Source organism: Cardiocondyla obscurior, linkage group LG03 (genome assembly GCF_019399895.1).
Source record: "Cardiocondyla obscurior isolate alpha-2009 linkage group LG03, Cobs3.1, whole genome shotgun sequence".
NCBI lineage: Eukaryota > Metazoa > Arthropoda > Insecta > Hymenoptera > Formicidae > Cardiocondyla > Cardiocondyla obscurior.
In genome coordinates, this window is record NC_091866.1 from 291,094 (window position 1) to 310,466 (window position 19,373).

Consider the following 19,373-nt stretch of genomic DNA (forward strand, 5'->3'; position numbering starts at 1 on the left):
TCTCTCTCTCTCTCTCTCTCTCTCTCTCTCTCTCTCTCTCTCTCTCTCTCTCTCTCTCTCTCTCTCTCTCTCTCTCTCTCTCTCTCTCTCTCTCTCTCTCTTTGCATTCTCTCCTTTTCGCTCTTAATTCCATTAACATAACCGCAAGAGATCGAGTCGAGAGCTCGCGTAACCTGGGAGTTTACGCCGAAATTTCTCCGTCCTCTCGGTTTTCTGTCTGTGACGTGTGACGTTGCGACGCCTGCCTGCTTTGCCTGCCTACCTGGCGAGGTTCTGCCTTTGGTTTCCGCAAGATTGGAATCCCAGAGATTGACTGACTGACTGACTGACTGACTGACTGACTGACTGACTGACTGACAGGCGAGCTTGACGCAAGAAACGCAACCGGAATGCATTACAAAGCGAGAGAGAGAGATGTGGAGAGAAAAGATATAGTAACGCGCGGGAAATATTCACCACAGATTGTCACCAACGTGGCAGTGTCCTGGCGCGATGACATTTATCGTTTGCATCATTAAGCGAATTAGCGACGAATGCCGTGATAAAACTCTACAAAGGAAGCTGTTTTGTCGTTTCCTCTGTTTTTACAGTATCGAGAGTTTTACGCGATTTTATGAAATCTAACGTCTCGTTGAACACGAACTTCGAACGCTGCCGAATCCTGACCGTTAATAAACCGCGCGCTCGAGCCTTCGCACTCCCTCGAATCCTTATACTTGGGGGGAGAGTAAAACCAATGCATTTTTCTCCGCGAGCCGGTAGAAGAAAGAATTACGAAGGTACGGGAAAAGGGAAGAAAAGGGGGATAAGAAGAATAGCGGTGGGAAGTTAGGGAGAAACGAAGCGTACGTACATCGCGAACTGGAGGAGAGAAGGCACTTGCAATTTCGCGGGTCGATACACGAGCAAGTGGGAGATACTAATCTCGGTGCTCGTGTAACTTTTTCACCCTTCCACGGAGGGAATGCCGCGTGCATGAAGCAGGGCGAATGATCCGGCTTGATTATCGCGCCCGGCGTTTTCCCCGTGCCTTCCCGGGCCTGTTTCGTGACAACTCGGATTGGATGAATTAAGCCCGGGCATGCATGACTGCAAATACAACTTAATTTACATATAAATATGCGCTGACTGCTCGAGAACCTTAGGTGAAAATCGTCGTGCCGTAATACTGCTGGGAGTGACAAAATTCGCGATAGTAATTGTTAGGACGAGATCGCGGGCGGGACTACTTTTTACCGGAAGATATGTTCCGTTCTTCGGGATCTGTTCCGGTTATGGGAAGCTCGCTTACTCTCCGTACGACTATTCTGATAATTCTTCGTCGCGGATGTTATGAAAACATTTTGCGATATTTACCGGCACGAACAACGAGCTAAGTGGATCACGGTTTTACTGACGACGAAACGAATTTTCCTGCTTATCAAGGATTTAATCCCGGCGTAGCTTCTGCATTTCGGTCCTTTCCTGTTTACGCAAACCTAATTTACGGACAGGGTTGGAAGGAAACGCGATTCATTTTATTTTCCGGCTAACTTTTGTTGTTTTTTTTTTTCTTTCTTTTTTCTCTCGACAGGTTAAAAGATCTGTCCCCTACGCCGAGTGTATAAAATAGAAAAATAATCGACCGTAATTGCAATGCTTAGCTTGTCGTAATTTTAGAGATACCATATAAAATTTTTTGCCGAATCTATTATAAGAATATTTTTCTACGTTCGCCTTTTCAGTCTTTTCTTTATAAATTAATAATTTTATTACAGCGTACTCTATTAATTATAGCACACACTTCAAGTGAAACCTACGTTAAGAAATTTCTATTTCGAGATTGATGATTGAAAAGAGAAGCGCATCGTAGTAACTTTTATACGCTTTAAAAAAAAAAAAAAAAAGGATTACTTAGAGTTTCCTTTTAATACCATTTTCCCACCAATATACTTTTTTTCCACCTTCTTCCTTTACTGTTATCATACTTTCGCTTTGTCGTTTTTTTTTTTTCCCCCCGCGGAACAATCTTTAATCTTGCTTGTAGCTATGGATGATAGGAGCGGATTTACGGACAAAAAGATTTCTGCCGCGAGCGAGCAACGGAAATATACTTCCACGACGCCGCCTGAAACAAATCGTTTATTTGTCTACGTGAAAATATTGCCGTGCCTTTCCGGGGCAAATTGCGAGTTTCCGGCCACTCGTTAAGATGGTATCGATCTCCTTTCAACTAAGCCTAGAACGGCACTCCATCTTTCATCATACGAAAAACACATAGTGGGCTTGCAATGGTAAAGTTGGTACCAGAACGCGCGAGTCATATTTCGAGAATAAATCACACGATCTTCTCTCGAAGAAAAAAAAAAAGAAAAAAAAAAAACAAAGAAAGAAAGAAAAAAAATCATTGATTTTCGGATAAAATTTCACCGCAGAAAATTGAAGTAAATCTATATCACACATTCATTATGTAATCAACCATTTGCAATTAATTTAGCGTTAATTGCGAACGTACGCCATAATCCCGGAATTATCTCGTCAAAGAAAATTATGGAAACTAATAATCACTTAGACCGGAATAATCCAGCTGCGCAAGCAATTTTCCTAATTATGAATACATCGAGCATGATATTAATTACAATACGAGACATGATTAAAAATAAAATTATACTGACGTTGAATCGTTATTATTTTACATATCGAGATCGGCATTATTTATTCTTATATTTCAAGTTGAAAATGTTTTATATGTATATCACAAATGCATGCTGTGCCATTTTTCCGAGCAAGAGATACCTTTTTCGCATATACTTTTTTTTTTTTTGCCTTTTTTAGAATGCTGTTTGTTGTCATTTTCACAAAAGCTTTAATCTCCATAAAGGAACGCAGCAAAGTAGTGTTGCCTTTCAAATTAATATTATTTTCCTAAAACATTCTTAATCTTCTTTCAACGAACTAGGATTATTATAGTATTTTGCAGACTTTGCTTGTTTCTGTTTTTTTTTTTTTTTTTTTTTTTTCTTTCTTTTTTATCGTACGCACTACATTATGTTCTTTCCGCATGCACAAAGTGTACAGTAATCCGTGACTGTCCATTATTTTAATTGCATTTAAGTATCAACCGGATGGCGAACGCACGACATTTGAAAATTACATGCGAAACGTATTCTAAGAGATACGTAAATTTATAATTACGGAGTTTCATCGTTACGCCGTTGAAAACTTCACCTCTTATTTAATATACAGTACATGTTAGTTAAAACTTTTCGCGTTTCTACTAATGATTAACAATTATATAAATCATGAAAATGTGATATTTTCGTAAACATTATTTCATCATATACTCGACGTTGTAAAACTTGCGCGTTAATTTATTAGTGCATTTCGGTTTGGACATTTCATCTGCAATTTTATGCAACGTCAGGTGATTTAATCAATCGATCAAATTACCGTGATATACGTTTAGGGCCATTCGCGAGGAGCGCCCGCGCGCGCAGCTATATTTCAATTAGTAATAATTATTACGAATAAAACTTTCCGCATGTGTCGATAATAGTCAGTGTAAACTGGCCTGGCTATGGATGCGGAATACCGACGGATCGTATATATCGGTTTTGTGTCAGTTCCAGCATGTCGACATACAGGGACTTTCGGTCTGCGATGTCACGATATAAATTTTTTTCGTTTATACAACTGCGCTCGTCGCCCCTTACAACTCTGACCGCGGAGACCGGCGAGAGTATCTCCCTCCCCCCCCAACCCCTTTCCCCGCTTTAAAAAAAAAAATTCCGTCATTTTAATATTTGTTTCGAAAATTTAATTAATATTTTCTTCGCCGTCCTTTTTTGTTTCCCCGCGTGCTTTTCAAACCTTTCTCAATATTAACACATGACTATTTTATTCCTCTCGTTACAAAAAGCACTATCCACAATCGTGTCTTTGTCGAGAGTTATCTGTAATATTATACATGACATATTTCGTGAATTTTTAATCTTCTTCCCTGACGTGGACTTTCATCGTTTAGTAAGCACGTTCATGCGCAAATAAAAAATAAAAAAAAGAGAGAGAGAGAAAAAAAAGGGGGAGTAACTTTCATCACTCAGAGGTTGTACTCGTAAAAATGATATTTCGCAGTTACAAAATTGCACAGCTTCCGAAAAACTTTCTGCAAAGTGATACTGCATTTCGCGGACACCGATGTTGATGCACCAGCGTTTTGTGTATTTATTCGACATGCTGGAAATTTTGTAAATTAGAATCCGCGGACTAGCTGCGCGAGTTATGGAGCAAATACGCGGGATTGTCGGGGGCTAAGGGGTATCCTCGGATAAGGCACGAACGTTGGGTCGGCGATTCGCCCGAGTCGGCCGTCCTCGGTTGCATTTATGCGTCGGATAAAAGCGCGGACTGTATATTTTTCATTATCTTGGTAGGAGCTCTCGTTTTCTCCTACCTTTTTTTTCCCTTCCCCCCTCTCCTCTTCCTCCGCTCTTCTTTGAATTATTGCAGCAGGCTTCGTGCCGTTGCAATATATCCACGTTAACGGACATTAAAATCCACAAACAAAGTGAACCGCGAGGGATGGGCGGGTTAATTTTATTTCCTGACAATGACTGGCCCGAACTTTTTATCTCGGTGAGAAAAAGAGCGAAAGAGACGCACGGCTATTCCCATCGCGTGCCAAAGTTACGGCGCGAAGATGGAAACCGAGAGTAGAGAAAGATCGAGAGAGATCGAGAGAGAATAAAATGGGATAGTGGTGGTCGGTGTGCATTGCATAATCTTTTATATATATATATGTATATAAAAGCATCTTTGAAAAACTTTCTGAAGGAACTTTTCAATTAGTTTATTTGCGAAATAACTTAAGGCTAGATGCCAGCTGATTGTGAAACATATCAACGTCAAAATGTCTCTCTGCAAAATTTTCTTCGCTAATTATAATTCAAAAAATATACGGGGTTCAAAAGAGGCTTGTAATAAAGTTAAATGTGGAAAATTAAGTCGGCAAAAGTGAGTTTTTAAAATGTTTTCGAGAGCGCAGTTTGATATCAATCTGCGACTACGCTACTTGGTAACGTGAAATATCGAAACGTCACGACGGTCGTCCAACCGTTTCAAAATCCGGCGGAAACTTCGATTACGGTCCCCCCGCGCCGCTCTGATAACAAAGTGCGTGATGAATTTTGCCGGTTTACACGCTCCCGTTGACGTAAAAGTTGTTTACGCAAGTCGCGAGAACTTCCTTACTTCGAAATTTGTCGACGGGATTCTTCCGAGGCATTTGCCTCGGTGGAAAAACTATTTCCCTCGTATTTCAAGCAACGTCAATATTCGAATAAATTCTACGTCCGATAACTCGAGGCAGTTATTTATATCATACATCTTGATGGCGATTCGTTACTCGCCTCGGTGCCCGTCTTTGACGCTCGGCTCTAATAAACGTCCGCGGAAGCCGCAAGACCGTGAATCGTCGGATGCTGCCGGCTGCAAAAGATCTTTCAACATAACGTGGTATTACGTCGTCTGCGATATTGCCTCGCGTTGACGAAAGAAGAGCGTTCCCCGTTGTGTACCCGCGGAATATCGGCGTCACGGCGGAAAGCGTCCCCGGCGTGCAAAGCCGCGCGGAAAATCAGCGCGAATTCCTGCCACGTATCCGCGCAGGAATCACCGCGAGCGCGGGAAAGGAGAGAGCTCGCGATATTTTCCTCGCGTTTTCAGCTTTTTCCTCCGGCCTCTCCGCTCATTCCGAAGTGAAAAACGCGCTTTCTCGTGGATTCGTCACACGTCGCGCCGCTGAACGGCTGCGAGCCTTTCGTGGGTGCATTTGCATCGCGCGTCAATGTCGGGGGGAGGAGGAGGTGGGACAAGAAAGGTAGAAGACGACCGACCGGGTTGTCTGTCATCGACGCGACGTCGGCGGCGTTGAACGAACTCCACCGGTCGTAATATTTTCAAATTGTGTCCGCGACGTCCACGACGTCGCGTAATACAGCGCCCGTACGCTAAGCACTTAAAGCACGCTCGATAAAATCTCCAAAGAACGGTAGCTCGACCCTCCGCGCGGTTGAGGAATGCGGCAATAGCGACGTCAGCATCACGCGAGCCTATATACTCACGTCGCGAGCCTGACCGTCCGCGACTTTGTTCATCTCGCCTCGCCGAGCTCCGCGCGGTTATGAAAAATTTTCTGCACCGAATAATATATATACGTACGATTTCTCGTATATTATTTCCAATATTATGTCGAGTATTAATTTTTACGTATTACGAATTTATAACTGGCGCAATATACGTCACGATACTTTGTCGATTATCAAAATTCGAAACGCGGCGCTTTTCTGATATCTAGTCTACATAAATCTACGCCGTGAGAAACACCAGCGTCAAATTTGCCGTGAACGGGAGATTTGTTCTCGCATTGCCAAATATACTTTCGGTGAAAATTCGAAGCTAACACGAAAGAAGGGAAATAAGACGGCGACGAGGGGGAACGGAGATGCACTGGCGGTAGCAGAATGCGGACGTCGAAGTTAGCGGCGCATTTGAATACACGAGGTAAGGGGTGGCGCGCGACGGATAGTCAGAAAGGACATAAGCAGTCATAGCGATGAATAATACATTTCTCCGGTGGCCGGGCGATACATTATGCCGAATTCTCGCTTTCCTTTTCCTCTCTCCCGCCGCAATGGCGATGGTAATGTCGCTTTAAAGACCGGCGGAAATCATGCCGAGTTTTAAATGGCGCGCGAATTAAGTGGAGAAGAGAGAAACGGCTCCGGGAACGAATAAAAGATCCGCGCAACGTCGGCGGAGGGTCGCGTCGGCAAACGGAAGGGCTTCCACTGTCATTACGGGTTTCACGTGATTCAACGTGGTGGAGTTTGTACTGTCCGCCGACAAATGATACGTCTATATACTCGGTCGACTTCTTTTGAGTCGCGAACGGTATGTCAGGTAGCTAGAAGACACGCAGCGAAAAAGATGTCACGTTAAAGTTACACGGTCGCGGGCGATTGAGGATCGGAAGACCCTCGAGGATAAATAAGATTGTACACGCCGATGTACCTTTCTTTCACCGACAAATGCGAAAACTGTCTAATTAGCGGCGCGCGATATCGACTTGTGTATATTATCAATTGAATATAAAAATATTTCATTAATTCAAGATTTTATAAAGCTTTATTGAAAGTGGACTATTCGCAGAGAAATAAAAATCCTCGTGCCTGTTAATTACGACGCGTACGTTGACATTTCAGTTTTGTCTCGTAAATTCACCATTTATTTCCGGATTTATTTAACATTAGAACGAATTTCGTTTATTATTTATTAGTACGTATAATCGTTTTGGAATTCAAACTTTAATACAGCTCCCTTTGATGTGCAATTTCATGCGTCAAGTTTTTTTTACGCGTTTGACAAATTTTTTTACAATTTAAAATTTTTGATGGGCACGATCATGGAACTTTAATAAGTTTTAACGAGATTATCTGTTATGAAATTTTTAACTGTTATAAGAAAAAGTAACTTTCTGTTATTTTGAATTCCGTGTTCCTAATTGCTTTTGCGGGACTATCAAATGGAATGGTGATACAGATATGTCATCGGATGTCATTTCGCGTTTGTACGTGCCGTACGAATAATTCCGTTTGTTTAAACTGCTTTGAGGGGCTTGAGTGTTAGGTGCGGCGGGTGCTCCCAATAATTTTCGCGCTTTTTCACGCGCGCCGCGTTTCCGCATGCCGATTTCCACGTCGCCGAATGCTTTTATCATTCGCCGCGTCAGTTGGGCGACAGGTAAAGGCGCGAAAAACTCGCGGAAATAAAAAGAAAAGCAAGGCGAGCTCGTAAACCGGAAACGAACGCTTCTTCACGGAGACGATTACGGAACGCGTAAGACGAAGGCGTATACCCGCTCGGCGCTTAAAGCTTTTCGCCAACGGCTTTATATTTTCCCTCATTTCGCTTCAATATTTTCTCTTCGTTTTCCCGGCTGTTTGTGCTCGTCTCATTTCTTCTGTCGTTTCCTCTCGTCGATTTTTATTTGACTTCCCCGTTTGACATTAACGTGTCGTGACAGCTTCTTTGCGAAAGTAAGTGTGGACGAACGTGGCGGAATGAGATTTTCAATATGCACAGTTCGCGATGCAATCTAGTGTACCCAAAAAGCCTTTCTTACGGGTTCATAGGTTGACAAAGTGGAAAAGCGTCATGCTCTTTTTTTTTTTTTTTCTATTCCTACCTTAGGGGTTCGCTAAAAATTTACTCTTCACGAATTATACGCGGTTCTCTTTCGTACATTGTTTCCTCGGATTAATTAAAGTTTCAGGGTGTTTATTTATCTACTTATTTTTATTTTTGCTCAACGGAATACTTTTAGGATTACGTTACCGAAAGGGAAAAAAAATCACGCGGTTAAACGGCAAGTGATAGGGGTAGGTGGGTGGGATGCACGCCCGTAAAAGTAGTTCGAAAATTTAATAAGCCACGTCTCGGAGGCATTCCAAAGTGCGTCGGAATTCCTTCGGGTTAATGCCTTGTGAGCGGAGCATTCTAAGAAAAAGTAACTTCAATATCGAAGCCCGGGCGTTCCACGTCGCGCCGCCGCGCCGTTGCTTATTTAACCGAGCACACGAAGGCAGGAAAAGAGTGTCCAAAAATAATCCCCCGACGTAGACTCGACTTGTGGTGAACTCGAGTAAGCTACTTTCCTCCTGTATCCAGCCGCGCCGTCAACTACGTACTCCCTGTACGAGCCTTCTAACTTTTTTCATCGCACATTTATTCTTTAAAAATAATTCAATTTCTATCAAATAATTCGCGATGTTTTTCTTTTTTCCCCTTTTTTTTTTTTTAACCATTTATTACTATTCCTACCACGGGTGTATTTTTTTTTGTCCATAAAAATGTATGATGCCACCGTCGCTTGGCAAAGATTAGCCCGCTAAATTAGCATTTACGACGTTATTTTGCGTTCGATATTTATTAATATTATAAACGTTAACGACGCAAAACATTGTGCGGATTTCGGGGCGGTTTGCTCGCCAGCGGCTAAGTCGCAATAATATTTCAGGGTTTATCCGGGGTCACTTGGCTTGACGCTGTTTGGCATCGGGACAGTTAATATTGCAAGAATTCCCTGCATTATGCAGCTGGCGCGTAGCGCTGGCTTGTTTTTGGCCGACGAACGACAACGGCGTGGCTGTTACGCCCGGTGACGTACAACCGCGAACCTTCCGGTGGCGCATTCCGTCGCCGCACGTTTCGCAGAAACGATAATTGCGGCGCGTGTCGCGCATCGACGATTTCGCTGCGTTACAAATCGCGGAATTAGCGTTTCCTCTCTAAGCGGGAGGGGGCCGACCGTTTCACGATTTTCGCGCCTCTGGTATCCGATCGTCAGTCCCGTTGTCGCTGACGATGATGGGAGCTTTGCAGCCTCAGCACGGTAGCACCGGAAACGTGCGGCTTGGCGCACCGCAACGACTCGACGGCAAAGGTGGTCTTTGCCGCGAGTCCCTGGCTGGGACGCGAACGATCAGAGGGTGCTTGGGTTACGATAACGCTTAACGCGGGACCAGCAATTTTACGTGCTAATAAAATTCCAAGTAGCAATGCGCATTTATAATAATAATGATATTAAAAAGAAAGGGGAAAGTAAAAAAAAATTCCTTGCGAAGCGCGCGACGTCACCGTAATAAAACGTCGCGGAAAAACGTATAATACCGTCACTATTAGCGTCATTCCTATTCCGGAGAGTCGCGGGGTCGTAAAATACAAGAGCACCGCGAATTGAATTTACATAACGCGGACGCGCAAAGAGGGGCGCGTGCACGTCCATTCGAACCGTAAAAATGCAAGGTGCGCCGAAAAGTGGATGTTAATTAATGTCCGGGACGTCCGGAAATAAAAGGGATAAAGAAACACACCGGCGACGGCGACGGCGGCGGCGGCGGCGGCGGTGGCGTTTCACCTTCCTTTTGTTCTCCTTTCTCGGTTTCACATTTATATTAAAAGTTTTGCACGTTAAATCAACGCCGCGTCGCGGGTTTATTCCCGTGATAAAACGTGTAATATAGAGACAGCTTGGTCTATCCGCGATGCACTACATTTACGCATAATACGAGAGCGCGGAGACAAATGGACGGCGGCGGAGCATAATGGTACAAAGGAAGGACGTAATAAACCATCCTGTGTAGAGAGACGTGGGGGAGAGGGGGTGGAGAAAAGGAGGGAAACGGCGGCGCGTCGTTTATAAACGACGTCGTAGGTGCTACGAATAAACTCGCTTGCGGGATCGTCCGCTAATTATTTATCGTATCGTTTTCGATGACGCAATTGTCGTCGTCGGTTTATTTTAACAAACGGCTAATGAAATTTTCGCCGCTTAGCAAAGCCCGTTCTTAGTTAGCGAGACGGCGCTTTGAAGATCAACCGGTCGCATCGGACTCATTTATCGCGTTTTATCCGCGGAATTATTAAAGTGCGCTCGCTTATTAATATCGAGGAATCGTTGTTTCGCGTTTGTACGAGAAGAACATCTAAAGTGTCCGCTTTTCCCTGACAAAGCACGGTATTCCGGTGTATTTCAGTACGCTGCCCGAGGGCAACGCGATGCATTAGTAGGCTAAATGGATTAATAAGCTGCGCAATCTCTCTTTCTCTCTCTATCTCTCTCCGGTTTTCTCTCTCTCTGCCTCTCGCATTTGCCAGATCGACGCAAAACTTGCAATTCTCATGTGCTTTGTTTGTTCATTTATTTGCTTATTTATTTAAACGCATATGAGCAGTGGAGTCGTGTCGCGAATTACGAGCGGCGCGGTTTAGCTCGCGAGCCTCGGAGAGAGCACAGGTGCAACCGCGGATATGCAGCTCGCGCCGTAATCTAAAATTCATTTTCCGAATGAATCCGGAATGAAGCCGATGCATCGAGCATTTCCGCCGGGCGGAAGTCTGTTACTCGCGCCGTGAAATTTCGGTGGCTATTCGTAATGTTACATCTACATGCCTGTAAACGCGTGTGCACGGTGCACGCGCACGCCCTGCCCGTGTATGGATGTGCCGCTCACCTTGCAGGATTTACGCGCTGCTTCAAATCTCGCGGATTATGGTAGCGCGGTTTTACGCAATCCAGTTCGGAGATGTGCCTACCGCATTAATATCATTTTCAAACTTTATATATTTACGTGGACTTATACAATTTTATATTTTTACGCAATTATATAACCGTGTTAGATACCTACACCCAAGCCAAACTCTGAGAGAAGTTATTAGTTACTTTTAGACGAGGCCATAATTTTATATTTCTAACTATAGACATGACCGATTTGATTTTGTGTATAATTGATTCGATTACATGTTAAAAATATCGTAAACTCGTGGCTGGATTCAAGAGTAACTATATTTTTTCCTCGATGTAATTAATTTGACACTTAGTACAATTAGCAACAACACGTTGATAAGACACGTATCGAAGTCTCGTTAATTACGACAACGTGGCTTTATATTCGGGCCCCTTCGAGATATTATTTTTAACATTTTATGTGTGTATATAACGTAAATGTAAAATGTATATGATATTCTCTGTAATACGATATTTTCTGTTTTATCATAACGATACCATTGTAAGATAGAGTATCTTTTTTTTTGCTCCTCCTTTATTTCGCTACGAACAAACGGCAAGTCCGTCGTGTCTAAAAACGAATGTGTTATTTGTTTTCATTTGCTTCGGCATGATCGACGGTGGTGTCGCGCAAAATAATTTGTTACCCTCCCCGTAAATGCAGGTAACCCCTCCCGTGATTTAATTGAAAAGAGAAAAGGCGGAAAGTCGGCGCAAGAAAGGTGACACGCATTCAGTGCACATCCCCTTTAATTTAAAGAGTGCCGTAAGAGCGGCAACAGAATCGTGAACAAAAGCGTATAACAAAACACCGCAAAAACAGATAAAATCAATTACTTTTATGGAAGTACGTTGAAGTATGCTTTCACGTTACCTCTCGCGCGCGTTCTCTTTAATTTGAAGAACGAAAAAGGGCGACGCGCGACAACGGTGCGACATAAAGAAGCCCGATCGCAGAAACAACGGTGCTCTCCATTACTCTCTATGTCTTTCCTTTGGGTCACTTTACACATTGCTAGCCGTATCTTTTTTTTCCTTTTTTCTTTTTTTTTTCTTTTTTTTTATTGAAATCGAATCACTTCGACGCACGGAATAATAACGCAAACGAAATAATTAATGTTTCCTCGATAAGATGCGGATTCGCAGATCACGGACATTGTTACGTGATCTTATAAAATGTTGTAAGTTACACGACGGGTCTTAATGGGAGAGAGTAAATCGAGTCGCGAACTCGGCTTGTCGGACGAGTTACGAACTTCGTGTCACCGCCACGAACAAGTTACAGAAATTAAATAGAATGGAAATTAGAGCCTGTCGCGCGCTATGGCGATTCGTATCACACGGAAGATAACTTTAGTTCACATTTCAGTCGCCCTACGGTGAGGCTGTCCAGTTACAAATCTCGCTCGTGAAATAATTTCGAAATTGCGCGCGAAATCGTCGTTTCTTTTCTTAATTAAATATGACGAAATAATTATTAATCGTTAATTTCTCTTGGTCGGATTTTTGTCCAGCCAACGAAAAGGTTTAAGATCCATAATCGCTGATCGAATGCTTTTCACGAGAAGGAGGGCAGAGAGGGAGGAACATTTGCGCGTTGCCGCGGGATGTTACTTGATTCCAAGTGTTAAAGTACCCTCTCTGGTGTTAATGCGTCCGCTTCTTTATCGAACGTCTTCTAATGCTTATGACGCGTGGAAGGCACGCGGAGAAAAATATGTACGTACGAAAAAGAGCTTGGGCGCCGTGGAAATGCGAGGCACGTGAGAAAAGCGACACGCGTGCTGTGCGACGGGCGATAAAAATCCGAGAAACGAAAAAAAAACCCAAAAAAAAACCAAAAAAAAAATTCCGCCGCGAAATAAAATGGAGAACGTCGGTTAGACGCGATGTTCGATAAGCCCCGTCCCCGAGTGGACGTTCCGCATTTTGCCGGCGGGTTGGACGGACCCGTGGATGTCGATAGGGACAAGCGGAGGAAAAAAAGGGTCGGCTTGGAAACTGATCTGAAACGTTTTCCCGACCCCCGGCTGTGCACACACGTCTACGGGGAAACGGACGTTGAAAGCTTGCCGCGAAGTGGACGAAGAAACACACGCGATACAGAAACCGCAGTCCATCGTGCATTGTCTCGCCTTCTCTTCCCCTTTCTCCCCTCCCCCTCCTCACCCGTCCACTTCTCTGTTCCATTTGTTTCATTTTCGTTCTCGAAGAACAAAATTGAATTTAAACGCATTAAATCTCCCTCGGACATAATACAAATTATTACGAATAATTACAATCAACGATGTAAAATAAATAATTGATATAAATTGAAAACGTGGATAATTGTAATCGTACGGTCATGATAAATTGGATACTTTTTCATACATATATCAATTGAGATATGAATTATTTATTCTTAATTTTATATTCAATTTATTACGCTATACTTTATTTGCGATTCTAATTTCAGGACTGATTTTATTAATTGCGCTTAATTTGCCGCGTCATTTAATTTCTTTTTATCTGTGTCTGAATAATTCGATTATTTCGTTACGGTGCGATATCCCTCAATTAATTTATATCGAACTGACACGTTTCCCCCGATTGCCTTCATTAGTTTGAGCCGGATTCGCGGATCTTTTTCCGATATTAAACGATCGAACTTTGTGCCATCGGTGGACGAGGGATGGTGGAAAAAAATTTTTTTTCCGCGAAAATCTCTGGCGGCAGGTTCGAGCCAGTCGCAATGGAAAAACGGGGGCAGAGGGATGGCGACGAATAATTCATCGCCCGCTAGTTCGCAGCTCGTGTAAACATCCAGCTTACATTCGAACGACAGCTACGTGCTATATGCGGAAAAGGCACGTCGTGCAATTGTGCCGCGCTATTTTCGCAAATATATCTCTCGCGATGTCGGCACCGATACGATACGAATACGGAGTTTAAAGGATGGAAAAACCGAGCTCCGTTGGCCCCGTTAGTATCTTATAATAAAAATAGCAGCGCTGCTGATTAATTTATTTCAACCACCGAGATGCGGAAAGGGAGATATCAAGCTCGCGGCTTCGAGTATCTACTATGTTGATACGTGGAAGTAAAATTAATGACACTTGGAAGAGATATAAGCGACACACTCTACGCTTCGCGTTTTAGGGAGCGCCGAAGCGGCCCGACGCGCTGCAACTTGGAGAAGTCATTCGACGTCTCTTACGATACGCCTCGCGCGCTTGTCTACTTATCAGGAAAATCAGCCTCTCTCCTAGCTCGAACTCGCTAACGAAATACTCCAGGATACCTCCCGGTAGCCTATATACACACAATATCACTTCCCGGGAAGTTTAAGTTTAATTACCGGGGGAATACGCGCCAAGTTTGTCTCCCGTCTCACGAGGGCGGCTCTTGTAAGTGACCGCGCGGCGCATTACGAGCGCGATGGCATCGGTGGGTTTCGAAATTTTCGAGCGAAGCACGTTCACAACGGCGTCCAAAAACTCGGTGGCTCGCGAAATAATCTTATCTTTAATTCTGCTAAAGTTCGCGCCCCTTTACTCACGGTAGACCGACAAATGAGCTGAACTATTGGAAGAGATGCGCAGCTAAGCCAATATTTCATTTACGTTAAATGAGCGGAGCGTCCGCTTCGTTTTGATGTAGCACTTCGACACGTCTTAGACTTGACTGGTAGCCGATAGATTTTTAATTTCAAATAAATTTTTCAAAATTGAAAAAGGCTTAGATGGCTGATCGACGACCGATGATTTATGAAATTTTCCGCCGCTCTGCGACTCGTTCGAAGCGGAGTGTTTTCTACTCATTTGCCCAATCCGACCGTGGCCGACTAGATTCAATGAGGTATAGAATCGATGAACTTGGCCGACGAGAATTTCTCGTCGGAATTCTGGACTTTCCCGTGAGAATCTTGACGGGATTGGAATAATAAGAGCGCCGCGGTATTAAATTAATTTCAGTTGGGACAAAATGATGGATATAGCTGCGAAAGAAATTTAAATAGACGTAACTTCGTTTCGGCCGTTGCTCGTAAACAATTTATCTTGCGGTGGGTTTCCATCGCTGTTAATATTCGTACGTCACTTTAATAATTTTCCTTCAACGCGCGACATCGAAATGTTTTCCGAATAATGTATATATATATATATATATATATATATATATATATATATATATATATATATATTCCCCGAATAATTTTCTCTATAAACGCTCGCGTATTAACGGCCGATAGTCTGAGAAATTAATAATTCGTAGCTCTGTAGCAGCAGTCGAGTATTGACTGAAGACGACGCTTGATCGCCTCCGGTAATGACGATCGGAAAGTTTCGTATATATACTATAAACGCCGATCGATACTAACGAGAAGCAATCTCCATCGAAATAATTTCAGGGGAGAGAAAGAGTCACTGGGGCGCAAGGGGGAGAGAGAGAGAGAAAAAAAAAGATACAAAAGGGCGGGCGCGGTAAAGTCGATCCTTCGCAGTGGCGCGAGCGACCCTTCGGAAAAGATGCGGGTGAATGGAAGTCGCAAGGTCGCGCCCAGGGTGTATAACGAGTTTGAAACGGAATCGGATGGCGCCGTGGACCGGATAGACAAAGGCAGACAGAGAAAAATAAAGGGACAGTACGAACGAGACGGCGCGATCATCCGTCCGGAATGAAATTGGCCGCGGGCGAGATGCTCGCGAGGCCGTGAAATTACCATTTTGAAGCTGCAACGCGCTTTGAAAACCCACCCCCGCTATCATCATCGATGGTCTCTTTTTTTTTTTCTCGCTGCGGCTTGTCGCGTCGCGGTCTTATTAGTGGCGTTCGCCGTCGTCTACTCGAAGGGCCGCGCGATATCGCTGGGTTATTGAGCGCGATATCTCGATTACGCGAGCTTAGGGGTTTCGGCTTAGGGGAGGATCGGAAAATCCGTCGTTGAAACCACATCCGGGAATCGGCTAGCGCACCGAGAGCTCCCGGTCTCTCGTTTCGATTACAAGCAGGTCTCGCGTTTCACGGACATTCGCTGATTAATATTGAGACACGTCGTCGATGAATAACGCGCGATCCACCGTCGAACAAAGCGACAGACAGTCCGGCAAATTCTACCGCGTGCACGCGCGCGAATTTGAGCCGGTTAATTGCTAATTAGCTCAAAATTCTCGCGGATCGGTATGCGCCGAGTAGCGGAGCGGAGGAAGTAATTTTTGTTTGAATTCTCTGATCCCTCTCCCGGTCGGAAATTTGGCTGGGCACCCGTAATCTCGCCGAAGTACTGGCATTAATTAAGCGCTTTCCGGAAAGAAAAAGCTTGATCGTGGGAGCGAATTACCGTGCGAGAGACCGGGCTTAAGTTCTAAAAGGAGTCACGATGACCCGCGAGAAAATGGTTACCAAGAACAAGAAGAAGAAGGAGAGGAAAAAAAAAGATACAACACTGATATTACGTTGTTAATATATCGCATCGCTCGCTTTGCAAGACGCAAACAACCCGCGTAGATATTTTCCGGAAACTTTTTTTTTTTTTTAAATACTCTAATATGTATTTAATAAATTTCGTAAATTCCTACTTGTTTATATATACGCGTGCGCGAGCGGTTGGAAAACTTCGATCTGATTAGATAACTTGGACGGCAATTTGTAAAGTGGTGTAATCTTTTATGACAGGTATAAGCCACATGGTGCTAAAGACACACATCTAACGTGTCCCATGCGGTTTATCTGCGCCGCGCTATAAAATAGAGTTAGATTAGCGAAGCTAACTTCGCGCGGCGGTAAGCGAAAACTGCAATATCCAAGAAAGTACTTTATTCGATTTTCGATAATCAGGATTCCCATTATCCTGCCCGATTAATCTTCCCGACTCCGGGGTTGTCTCCAAACGGAGGAGAGCACTCCCTTTCCTAATGTTATTTTATTAATCTTCGCGAAAGTAATATCATTTAACATCCCCGCGACCGTTTTCCTTGATTTTTTACATTTTTAATAGCGAAAAGATAGAGGAGAGAGCTATGTCGGAAATAAAGCTCCGCCTTTCCGAGTGTACTTTAATCCGGCGCCGTAAAAAGCGTTATCTCGCGGATCTAACAAAAGTGCGGGGGCAAAGCTGCGGAAAGGCGCGGGATCGAGTAAGCGAAAGTATTTACAGAAAGTGATATTTTCGAGGGTAAAAAATCTGCGAAGGGCTTTCCAGTCCACGTCGGAATGCTAATACCGGAGTGCCGTGCCTTTTATTCACATGTAGCACGCGGCCGCGTGGCCACATTTAATTCATCTCAAAGGCTTAAGCTCTATTACCGGCTGTGCAATGAAACGGGAGGGTCGAGAGGGGGACTGAGCTAATTTACAGCACACGTAATTAGGACTGTTGCATGAGAAATGGGAAAACCGGACGAGAAAAAAAAAAGAAAAGAAAAAAAATAGCTGCCGGTGGAAAAACAACGAGGATCGCTGTCATTTTACTACCACGTTCTTCTCCCTCTGCTTGCGGAACAAAGTTATTATGCGGGGCAAAAGTTGTACATTTTAACAGCACGATGTATTACTCTTACGATATTTACGGAGCTTTATTCGTTAATTAGTTAATTAAAGTCGTTGATAATGACTGCAATTTATTAATTGATTAGCTGTACATATTAGTCACCGGGTATTAAAATATTTAATTAAATAATATAAATTACATTATCTCATTAAATGTTATATGAGGCAAAGGTACTTTTTTTTACAAATAAATTTCTGAAATTACTCGTATCAATTTATAATCGAGAAGTATTGATTCAAACGAATGATTTACTAGTGCGACTTATTAAATTATCTGTAAAAAAAAAAGAATGTCGGACACTAGATCGTTTCGAAATCATTTAATAACTTGCTTTTTTTAATCGAAGAAGCTGTTGCAGAGCTTAATTCCAGCAGAGTGTTTGCGAATGCTTTCAAAGTGGCCGCGATCCCCTAAGCGCGTAATCTCTTCGTGCTTTACACGAGCATCGAATATCGTAACGCCGAGTTATTCTCGTATTGACACGCTTCGCTCTCTTAATCCACTCGCCACGAGAAGCGGCTCTCGAGCGGCGGCCACAGAGTGCCACGAGAGGGAGGCAGAAAAGCTATGCAAAGGGGGTGAACGTCGGCTACGGTGGCTTAAGAGGACGGTAGGGGAAAGCGCGAGGTGCCGCTAGGCGGAAGAAAAGTTTATGTGCTATCACCGACGTGACGGAATAAATCGCCGATCCGACAGGTGTAAGTTGTACGATCGGGACAAACTCCGGTCCTACGCTAGCCGCAACTTTTCGCAACACAAACAGGCACGCTCGCGCGGATTACTACATTCGTGGTGACACATTGTCATTCCCGGCCGTGGCTTTCGATGTGGAAAGCTACGAAAGTTCTACTTTTCCTGGGAAAATTTCGGCATTTGCCAAAGTACGCAGCTCCGGGCGCTCGCGCGTCGCTCTTTTACGGGGAACAATGGGATGTCACGAGTATGAGATCGAGTCTCGATGTATGTGTATGGGCGCGGAGGGTGTGTTTGCAAACCGCAATTCGGCCCCGGTACACCAAAGTTGAGGTGAAACTTGAGCGAAATGAGCAGCTACATTGGAGCGTAAATTATTTGAATAATGTATAAATAATAAGACTCAAATAGTCTTTTATTATTTTTAATCAAGCGAAAATAAATTTGCGAGCATGAAAGATAAGTAAAATTTAGGAACGATCGATAGAAAGTTTATTTTAAAAAAATAATAAGATAAAATAAAACTCTAGACCCCTTCATAGTCGCGAGATTCTAACAATTATAAAAACAATATTTTAAAAATTAATTACTGTGCAGAAATAAATTACTTGAACGTTTACCGTCACGGAATTTATTTACAAATATATAATTTCAAGGAAAATTAATAATTATAAGTAATTTGCAAACGCTATTGACTCACGCCTAAGTAATAAATAAATAATATATTGATAAATCCCTTTCTAATTAACAGGATCGATCGGAGATGAGGAAGGCGATTCTGTTAGCCGTCGTAACGATTTTGCTGTCGGCGACGACACGCTATGCCGCGGCAGAACTCTACACCGCCCTGGCGGATATGGAGGAGCTGCTCGAAACGGAAGCTGTACTGATCGACACACTGAACGGATACATAACAGCGCAAGAGCAGAGACTGGCTACTCTGAGAAGGTAGGAAGCCTGTGCGAAATTCTATTCTTCCCTTTCAATCTAAATTAATTAAACTATCGCAGGGACGTTATTGTAAAATAACATAACGCGTGACGTGACGCG

The 19,373-nt window shown here is 43.5% G+C and overlaps 1 protein-coding gene across 1 annotated transcript in view; it reads left to right on the forward strand.

The window, feature by feature from the left end:
- Nucleotides 1-19,373, forward strand: part of LOC139113856 (prolyl 4-hydroxylase subunit alpha-2-like) — a 79,837-nt gene that overhangs the window by 40,326 nt on the left and 20,138 nt on the right. Inside the window, exon 2 of the mRNA XM_070675299.1 lies at nucleotides 19,075-19,271. Coding sequence (XP_070531400.1) covers nucleotides 19,087-19,271 — 185 coding nt within the window. The 5' untranslated portion in view covers nucleotides 19,075-19,086. The remainder of the gene's footprint in view (nucleotides 1-19,074; nucleotides 19,272-19,373) is intronic.